Genomic DNA, 10,261 nt, shown 5'->3' on the forward strand with positions numbered 1-10,261 from the left:
ATTACGGTAAAAATAGTGAAAAAATTCCATCACCCCTAGATAAGTCACAAAGTTCACCTGAAATTTTCTTATTTTCAGGGTTTTTCAGGTTCGGTACGCGTACGACAACGAATCTAAACTGTCTGCTAGGCGTGACCTTGACTGCAGTCAGTGACTCAGTGTGGAGCCAGCCACTGTGGTGGACGCATCAAACAGTTTTGTGATATAGTATTTAGAAGAAATGGCTACTAGAAGATGTGTCAACTCTCCTAACTGTTTCTGTTATATTTGTGGGTTGGAGAGAGCCTAAAAATCACAGTGATGACTGTTATTTGTGTTCTTGTTCAGTGCAAGGTTTCAATTTAAAAAACAGGAAGGACATTTCATACCCAACCAACATATGTTCGGCTATTCGCCCCGTTCCTCATGGACCTGACTTGCCTATTCCTTCACTTTCGGATACCCTGGACAATATTTTAGACGATTTAGACCAAATGTCACATAGTAGCAGCGATAAAGGTCTGCCGGAGCCGGAAGCCCGCAGGGCGGTAGGAGGAAGGCAGCATGATAGGGTTAACGGGGAGGAGGGGGGTTAATTAGAGTAGAGGATGCCGGGAGGGGGCGGAGCTTAGGAAGAGGGGGTTAAATAGAGGGGTAGCGCAGGGAAAGGCCATTACAGCGTCCAGAAGAAGAGGAAGAAAGAAGCTGAAGTTAGAAGACCCCAGCGGACCGAAGACCCCAGCGGACCGAAGACCCCAGCGGACCGAAGACCCCAGCGGACCGAAGACCCCAGCGGACCGAAGACCCCAGCGGACCGAAGAGCCCAGCAGTCCCAAAGAGCCCAGCAGACCTGAGGTGCCCGGCGGAGCTGAAGAGCGCGGCAGACGGCAGCGAGGCAAGGAGACTGAAGACCGGAGACCCGAGGTGCCGAAAAAGAAGCAGCGGAGGCAGTCCCAAAGAAGAAGAAAAGAAAAAGAAGAGCCCGAAGACCAGCCACTTACCGGGAGAAGATGGAGGCGATCCTCGAGAAGATCCGGGCGGAGGCAGAAGAAAGGGGGCTGGACTGGCTTGTCCAGCTCTCCGGTGAAGCCCTGGGAGCAGCGGCGGTATCCACGGCAGCGGCGGCAGAAGCAGGAGCAGCGGGAGCTCGAGCGGAGGCGGCGGGAGGTGCAGAGGCGGCTGCAGAGGTCCGGAGTCGGAGGACAGGTGCGGGGCCGGCGGCGGCAGCACCAGCGGGGCTGGCAAAAGAGCGGCCGCGGAGGGCGCGTGCACCAGAGAGACTGAGCCCCGAGCACGCTCCCTCACGCAGGCAGAGGCTGCGGAGTGCCTCTCCGCCCCCCCCCCGTAGTAGGCTCCCCCCGGCAACACCAACAGGCAGGGGGAGCAGGGCGGGGAGGACTCCCGCCAAAAGACGAGGTGCGGCGGGCAGCGCGAGGCCCCGTGCTGAGAGGGGGGCGGGGCCAAGCGCTGCACAGAAAGCAAAGAGCCTGGAAGGGGTCGGGGGCTGCTCACCCGGAGGTGCATCGGAGGGGGAGCAGCCCTGCAACAGTTCAAGTGACGGGCGGCCCGCGGTTTCTCGGGGCCCGGCGGCGGAGTCATCCGGAAGGCGTGCGACGGCGACAGAGGTGGCCTATGTTTCTTCGGCACCAAGAAGATCGGAGGCGGTTGCGGTCCCAGCAGAGCGGTCACAGCCCGGCGTTAGCAGAGTCCAGGAGGAACAGCGGCAAGACTGGTCGGCGGCTGGTGGGTCCACAGCCCCTACGCAGCCAGGTGAGTCATGCTCTATGTCTGGTGTGTCCAGCAATGTTAGCCGCGTGGCGCATGCGGGGTCTAGTAGTGGGGTATTTGCGGGGGGTAGCGCTGCATTAACTAACGCGCTAGGGGTAGGCGGCGAAGCAGGTGCATTGCTGGGGGTGGTATTAGAATTGCTGAGGAGGCAGGGGGTAGGTTACGCTCCGTCGCCTGTCACAGCATGGAACTCACCATGCAGTGCGTCGTCCAGCATTAGGGACGGACCGGGAGGACCGTTTGCTGGTGGGACTGGGGTAGGACAGGCGGTTGGGGTGTTACAATCTGCCCCGCTGGTAGGACAGATGTCCACGAGCGGGTTACAGACGGGGGCACAATCCACTGGGGAAATCTCTCAAGTGGGGGGTGCAGCAGGTACGTTGGAGTCAGGGGGATCGGCCGGGGTGGCAGTAGCGGTCCAGACAGAAAAGGACGGGGAGGGGGTGCGGCTAGACGATAAGGCAAAAGGCGAGGTCTACGTCTGCTTTGAGGGCCCGTTGGGGGCCCACCTAAAAAAAGAGGTGAGGGAAAAGATTTGGAGGGACGAATATGTCGAGATATTCTCCCTCCTACCCTTGGAAAAATTTAATTTAGACAAGGGAAAGCGGACTGAGTTTAAAAAAGAGGAGGAGGAGAAGCGTAGGTGGCGCCTTATACCCCAGACGTTCGCGAACTGGCTGCAGGCGTTTGCCATTCTAGCGAGCGTAATCGGAGAAAAAGCGCCGGACAATTGCTCCGGCCTTTTCTGTTACATGGACTCCATTGGTGAGGCCTATCGAGTGTATGGGGGACAGACCTGGCTGCGCTATGATGAGCAGTTCAGGCAGCGTAAGGCAGTGCGCCCATCGATCAGATGGGATCACAAAGATATAGGTCTATGGTTGAGAGTAATGGCCCCCGCGCGGTTCGGTCAGCCCTTTCAGGGCAGTGCCGGGTCCTTCGGCTCGGCCTCTAGTTCAGCCGGGGGGCAGGGTGGTTCAGCAGGGGGGAGTAGGACCGGGTACTGCTGGCAGTACAACGAGGGTCAGTGCAAGTTCGGAGCAACATGCAAGTTCCGTCATGCCTGCTCTCACTGCGGCGCGGGGTCTCACGGGGCTGCCAGATGTTTCAAGAAAGGAAAGGGAAAAGGTCCAGGGGGTTTTGCGAAAAGGGATGACCCCAGTGATTCTGGAAGAGATGGTACCGTACCTAAGTAGGTACCCGGATAGAGAGAAGGCGGAGTTATTGTTTAAGGGTTTTAGGGATGGTTTTCACATCCCGCCTCCGGTTCATGGGGTCCCCTTTTCGTTAAAAAATTTACGTTCGGCGTTAGAATATCCGGAAGTGGTGACGGAGAAGCTAATGAAAGAGGTTAGGTTAGGGCGCATGGCGGGGCCGTTTGAAGAGCCACCCGTGCAAGACTTTGTGGTGTCACCTTTGGGAGTGGTACCGAAGAAGGAGCCGAATAAATTTCGGCTTATTCACCACTTATCGTACCCAAGGGGGGCGTCTGTAAACGACGGAATAGACCCCGAGCTATGCTCGGTGGTGTATACATCGTTTGATGCGGCGCTTCATTGGGTTCGGAACTATGGAAGGGGGGCATTGATGGCAAAGGCTGACATAGAGTCAGCCTTTCGCTTGCTGCCAGTAACACAAGAAAGTGTGAGGTTGTTGGGGTGTTTTTGGGCTGGGAGTTATTTTGCGGATCGTTGTTTGCCCATGGGATGCTCAATCTCATGTGCATACTTCGAAGCGTTTAGTTCGTTTTTAGAGTGGGTGGTGAAGGACACGGCGGCAGTGCAGTCGGTCATTCATTACCTGGATGATTTTCTGTGCGTAGGGCCCGGGGGTTCGCCAGTTTGTGCGAACTTACTGGGAACCTTGCAATGGGTGGCCAAACGGTTCGGGGTGCCTCTGGCACCGGAAAAGACGGAGGGGCCCACAACTTGTTTAAGTTTTTTGGGCATCACCATTGACTCTGAGGCAATGGAGTGCCGATTACCAGAAGAAAAATTAAGAAACTTGCAGGAGGAATTAGGTGCGGCGCGGGTGGCGAAGAAAATCACGCTCAAAGGGCTGCAGTCACTGCTGGGCAAGCTGAATTTTGCCTGCAGGATCATGCCCATGGGCCGGGTTTTCAGTAGACGGTTGGCGGCGGCAACAGCAGGGATTCGGGCCCCTCATCACTTTATCCGTTTGGGAGTTAGTCACAAGGCGGACCTGGCAGTTTGGTCCGCCTTTTTAGAGAAGTACAATGGCAGGTCGGTAATTATGGGGGAGGTCAGTAGCAACGTGGACTGGGAGCTCTATACAGATGCAGCAGGGAGCGCAGGCTTTGGGGCCTATTTTCAAGGTAGATGGTGTGCGGGGGAATGGCCGGAGCAGTGGAAGCAAGAAGGCTTAGTTCGGAACTTAGTACTATTGGAATTATTTCCAATAGTAGTGGCTATCACACTGTGGGGTAACCACTTCCGTGATAGAAAAGTAAGATTCCACTGCGACAACATGGGGGTGGTGCAGGTGATTAACAACCTCTCTGCGTCATCCCCCCCGGTGGTTAACCTGCTGCGTCAGTTGGTGCTAGAGGCCTTGTCATTAAACATGTGGGTAGTAGCGGTACACGTTCCAGGTGTCGAGAACTCAATTGCGGATGCTCTCTCTCGCTTTCAGTGGGAGCGGTTCCGGACACTGGCGCCGGGTGCGGAGAAGGAGGGGAGGAAGTGCCCGTCTCGAATCTGGAACGTGGTAAGCGAGCAGTGGGGGGCCTGATAGAACGGTCACTGGCTCGGCGGACTAGGGCAGCATATTGCGCGGTGTGGAGCGAGTGGGAAGAATGGTTGAGGCAGCATGGAGGGGAGCGTTCAGAGGAGGATAGAGTGGGCTTGCTGTTGAGTTGGTTGGGAGAGAGTGCAGATTTGGGTCGGTCAGTGGCAAAAGTGAACCAGTTTATAGCGGGGGTGGCTTTTGGGTTTAAAATACGGGGGGTGGAGGACGCGACAAAAAATTTTTTGGTAAAACAGGCGCTGAAGGGTCTGAGGAGAGGGAAAGGGAGACAGGACACTAGGCGACCGGTATCATTTGATGTTTTGGAGAAATTAGGGGAGGCGGTTGATGTTGTTTGCGGAAAAGAGTTCGAGCGGCGGTTGTTTAGGGCGGCTTTTTCATTTGCATTTTTCGGGGCCCTACGGGTAAGCGAATTGGTGTCACCTAGCAAGACCGTGGGGGGCGGCCTGCAGGCGGAGGATGTGCGGTTGGTAGACGGGAGGTTGGACTTGCTTATCCGTCGGTCCAAGACGGATCAGCAAGGACGGGGGCAGGTGATCCGGTTGGGTGAGGTGCCGGGGGCCAGTATGTGCCCTCTGAGTGCCTGGGAGCAGTATAGCAAAGGGTTAAATTTTCGCACGGGCCCATTTTTGCGGCACGAGACCGGGGAATTTTTGTCGCGTTTTCAGTTTATAGCGGTGTTCAAGAAGGCCTTAGAGGTGGCGGGTTTTAATAATACACAGTTCGGGTCTCACTCATTTCGGGTGGGGGCGGCGACGGAAGCGTCAGTAAGAGGTATGGGGGAGGAGGCAGTGAAGAGGATAGGTCGGTGGGAGTCAGGGCGTTTTAAATCATACGTGCGACCCCACCTGCTTTAAATTCAAGGCGGGGTCGTCTGGAGGGTGGGGGGGGGTCATAATGGCGGTTTGCTAATATAGTATTGTTGCTGTTTATTTTACAGATGGTCGTCCAGCATTAGTTTGGATCTTGGGAGACTCCTATGTTTTTTGGGGAGCAGAGAGAGCGGGGGTACGGCCGAATGGGAGGCAGCTACGGTTTCAGAAGAGTGAGGCGATAGTGAGATGGATGGGGATTAGAGGGATGACTTGGGGCAGCGTATTGGAGGAAGTTGAAAGGCGGGTTAGGTGGGATAGGGCGCCGGAGGTTTTGGTCATACACGTGGGAGGAAACGATTTGGGAAAAAGGAGGTTTAGGGACCTATCAAGGGACATAAGGTATGACTGTCTTAGACTGCAAGCGTCATACCCGGGGACGGTCGTAGTGTGGTCCGAAATCGTGCCTAGGAAAGTTTGGAGGGGGGCGCAGTCGGAGAAGGGCCTGAACAGAGCAAGAGTGAAGCTCAACAGGGAAGTGTCGCGGTTCCTGGGCAGCAAAGGGGGGGTAGCAGCGCGACATATAGACCTGGAGAAAGGGGTCGGCAACTACTGGAGGTCAGACGGCGTCCACTTAAATGACATCGGCATTGACCTATGGACGGAAGGATTGCAGGAGGGAATTGAGCGGGCGCTATTGGTGTGGGGGGCGGCGCAGGCTCAAGGTGGTCGAGCCTCACTTGCTGTGGCAGGGGAGGGGGAGGGGCCCTTGGAGCCCGTGTAGAAGGTTAGTGGGGGAAGGCAGGGGCTACATAGCCCCTTCCCCCCTTTTTTGTATTTGGTCAATCGTGGCCTGTCGCCTCCTGGGTTACAGGGCGGAGCCCTGATAGTCGGTGGGAGAGGCTAGCCAGGGGTGGCTAGCCGGCCTAGGGGTCGGGAAGAAACGGCGGCCGGAGGTTAATGGGGAGTTTGCTTGGGCTCCCGAGTCTGCCACCGGCGGCGGGAGGAAGAAGGTTTTGGAAATAGCGTCGCCTGAGCCAGCCAAGTTGCGGCTGGTGACCGGGACAGCTATTTCCTTTGTTGGTTTGAGGCGACAGGATATTTTTAGAAGTAGGAGGGGCTCCAAGGTCCTCTTCGCAAGTTTTTCCATTAGGGAATGTTTATAATGGTTAGGAGGTTATAATGGTGTATGATATATTTGAAAGGAAATGCGTTTAAAAATTTTATGTTAATGTTGTTTGTTTTAATAAATTGGCTGCTGTGGCCAAATTTTATCCAACAGATGGTGTCGGTGGTCTGTTCGGGTAATGGTAGGTGGGGAGGGGGATTTTAAAGGGGTAGGTCATAGCAGCATACGACTCCGTTATACCCGGGTCAAGGTCTGCCGGAGCCGGAAGCCCGCAGGGCGGTAGGAGGAAGGCAGCATGATAGGGTTAACGGGGAGGAGGGGGGTTAATTAGAGTAGAGGATGCCGGGAGGGGGCGGAGCTTAGGAAGAGGGGGTTAAATAGAGGGGTAGCGCAGGGAAAGGCCATTACAGCGTCCAGAAGAAGAGGAAGAAAGAAGCTGAAGTTAGAAGAGTCCCGCCCGCCCGCCCTAGAAGAAACCCAGGGGGGGAGAGGGGTGGGATCACGGGAAAGGGCTTTCGTCATAGCAGCAGGGGAGGGGGAGGGGCCCTTGGAGCCCGTGTAGAAGGTTAGTGGGGGAAGGCAGGGGCTACATAGCCCCTTCCCCCCTTTTTTGTATTTGGTCAATCGTGGCCTGTCGCCTCCTGGGTTACAGGGCGGAGCCCTGATAGTCGGTGGGAGAGGCTAGCCAGGGGTGGCTAGCCGGCCTCGGGGTCGGGAAGAAACGGCGGCCGGAGGTTAATGGGGAGTTTGCTTGGGCTCCCGAGTCTGCCACCGGCGGCGGGAGGAAGAAGGTTTTGGAAATAGCGTCGCCTGAGCCAGCCAAGTTGCGGCTGGTGACCGGGACAGCTATTTCCTTTGTTGGTTTGAGGCGACAGGATATTTTTAGAAGTAGGAGGGGCTCCAAGGTCCTCTTCGCAAGTTTTTCCATTAGGGAATGTTTATAATGGTTAGGAGGTTATAATGGTGTATGATATATTTGAAAGGAAATGCGTTTAAAAATTTTATGTTAATGTTGTTTGTTTTAATAAATTGGCTGCTGTGGCCAAATTTTATCCAACAGATGGTGTCGGTGGTCTGTTCGGGTAATGGTAGGTGGGGAGGGGGATTTTAAAGGGGTAGGTCATAGCAGCATACGACTCCGTTATACCCGGGTCATGATGACAGCTATGATCCAGGTACCAATGACCCTGAACTTTACTCTCAATCAGACTTGAACGATTTAGTACGAGATCTGGGCCTACCAAAGGATTCAGCGGAAGTGTTAGGGTCTAGACTTAAAGAAAGACATATGTTAGCCTCCGGTGTTTCATTTTCATGGTACCGACTTAGAGAAAAGGAATTTGTCCCTTTTTTTACACAAGAGGGTGAACTAGTTTTCTGCAACAATGTACCTGGAATCATGGAAATGTTCAACATAACGTATGACCCAGAGGAATGGAGACTTCTCATAGATTCATCAAAAAGGAGTTTGAAAGCCGTACTTCTTCACAATGGTAACCAATATGCTTCTGTGCCTGTTGGACACTCAGTCCATTTGAAAGAATGCTACGAAAATCTTGGGTTTGTTCTTAATAAGCTTAGCTACTCTGACCATAAATGGGCCATTTGTGGGGATTTGAAAGTTATTTCCATGTTACTAGGTCAACAAAGTGGTTACACAAAGTTTCTATGTTTCCTCTGTGAATGGAATAGCCGTGACAGGAAACAACACTATGTCAAGCAGACCTGGCCAATCAGAAAGGCTCTTAGGGCTCATGTCCACGGGGAAAATAGGATTTAGGATCCGCAGCGGATCTCCCGCGCGCGGATCCGCACCCCATAGGGATGCATTGACCACCCGCGGGTACATAAATACCCGCGGATCGTCAATAAAAGTGATTTAAAAAAAAATGGAGCATGAAAAAATCAGGACCATGCTCCATTTTCATGCGGGTCTCCCGCGGGGACGGCTCCCGCAGGCTTCTATTGAAGCCTATGGAAGCCGTCCGGATCCGCGGGAGACCTAAAATAGGAATTTAAAGCATTTACTCAACCGCAGCGGACCGCGAAGCTCTTCTCTTCCTCACCGCCGCATCTCCCTTGCTTCGGCTCGGCGGATGTGCCCGGCGCATGCGCGCGGCACGTCGACGACGTGCCGGCGACGTGCCGCCGGCGTCAGGAATTCATCCGCCGGCCGAAAATGAAGATCCGGCCGTGAGGAACAGCTGACCTTCGTCGCCCGCGCCGGAAAGGTAAATGCTTTAAATTGCTATTTTCGGCGCTCATGTCCGCGGGGCAGGAGGGACCCGCTGCAGATTCTCCATGGAGAATCTGCAGCGGATCTGATTTTCCCCGTGGACATGAGGCCTTATTCCTGGAGTTAAAAATGTTGAAACACAAAGTTTAGTGGATCCTAAAAAGATCTTAATTCCACCACTTCATATCAAATTTGGACTAATGAAACAGTTTGTGAAAGCATTACACAAGAAGGAGAGTGTTTCAAGTATCTTTGTGAACAGTTTCCTGGTCTATAAGATGCTAAGCTGAAAGAGGGAGTCTTTGTTGGGCCTGGCATAAGAAAACTTTTAAAAGATGAAATCTTTGTCACTAAAATGGAAATGGAAGAAAAAAATGCCTGGAATTCATTTAAACTTGTTGTAACAGGCTTTCTTGGAAATAAAAAAGACCCAAACTACAAAACTTTGGTTGCTGAATTGTTACAAAACTACAAAATCTTGGGCTGCAACATGAGTGTCAAAGTCCATTTCCTTCACTCACATCTGGACTACTTTCCAGAAAATCTTGGGGCTGTAAGTGAGAAACAAGGAGAACGTTTCCATCAAGATCTAAGAAAAATGGAGCGCAGATACCAAGGTCGATGGAATGTCACCATGATGGCAGACTACTGTTGGATGTTGATGTTAAAAGGGAAAATTCACAAGAACACAGCCGAAAAAGTACCAAAAGAAGCTTTGATGGAAAAAGAAAACGTTTTTACAAAGACTTATAATAACTTTGCAGCACATGTGTATCACTATCACGCTTATTTTAGCTAGGTATTGTTGGGTTTTTTTGCTTTTACTTCATGTTAAAATAATAAAAACAAATAAAAAAATTTCAGTGTTTTGTATTTTTTCCAAATACTTCAACTTTATTTTGTAGGCAAGCCTTACGTGATAGAAAAAACAAACCCATGTCATTTTTTAAATCTGTGCAAAAAACTACATAAAGATGATTTAACAAAATCAAAACAATTTTTAAAAAAAGTTTGTTTTGCAGACCTGTGTTATCTTCCGACGCACTGGAGAAGAAAACAATGAGAAACACTGAAGTGATGTTTCCAAGCTCTTCTGTTTATTGTTCCAATGCCAGAGGTTATATAGATGTCATATCCCATAAAGTAAGCGATCCAAACACAGAACACAAAAAGGAAATGGTTCAGCGCCCCCCTCAGGTTGGTGTTTGAAAGATGGACAGGCGAATTTCCACAGGATGCACAGAGAAACCTGAAGCCTGGACTCCACATGCTGCAGTGAAAAAATTTTGTATCAGAACTGTAGTTACATCATGCCGGATACTCCAGTCACTATCAAAGCTGCAGTTGTATCATGTCTGAGGCTCTGATCGCTTACAGAGCTGCAGCCACACTATGTCTGGTACTGCACTTTCAGAGCTATAGTTGCATTATGTCTGGTGCTCTGATTATATCAAGAGCTGTAGTTGCATCATGCCGAATACCTCAGTCACTGCTAAAGCTGCAATAACGTCGTGCCATATGCTCTAGTCACTTTTGTGTTTGATGCTCCAG

At 52.2% G+C, this 10,261-nt stretch overlaps 1 protein-coding gene across 1 annotated transcript; it reads left to right on the top strand.

Moving 5' to 3' along the window:
- Nucleotides 1-989: 989 nt before the first annotated feature.
- LOC136600975 (armadillo repeat-containing X-linked protein 2-like) lies at nucleotides 990-6,129 on the top strand. The gene is made up of 3 exons (XM_066588820.1): nucleotides 990-1,749; nucleotides 4,420-4,494; nucleotides 5,474-6,129. The coding sequence occupies exons 1-3, from the start codon at nucleotides 990-992 to the stop codon at nucleotides 6,127-6,129; spliced, it is 1,491 nt and encodes a 496-aa protein (XP_066444917.1).
- Nucleotides 6,130-10,261: the final 4,132 nt, after the last annotated feature.

The sequence above is a fragment of the Eleutherodactylus coqui genome, unplaced genomic scaffold (genome assembly GCF_035609145.1).
Source record: "Eleutherodactylus coqui strain aEleCoq1 unplaced genomic scaffold, aEleCoq1.hap1 HAP1_SCAFFOLD_36, whole genome shotgun sequence".
Lineage (NCBI taxonomy): Eukaryota > Metazoa > Chordata > Amphibia > Anura > Eleutherodactylidae > Eleutherodactylus > Eleutherodactylus coqui.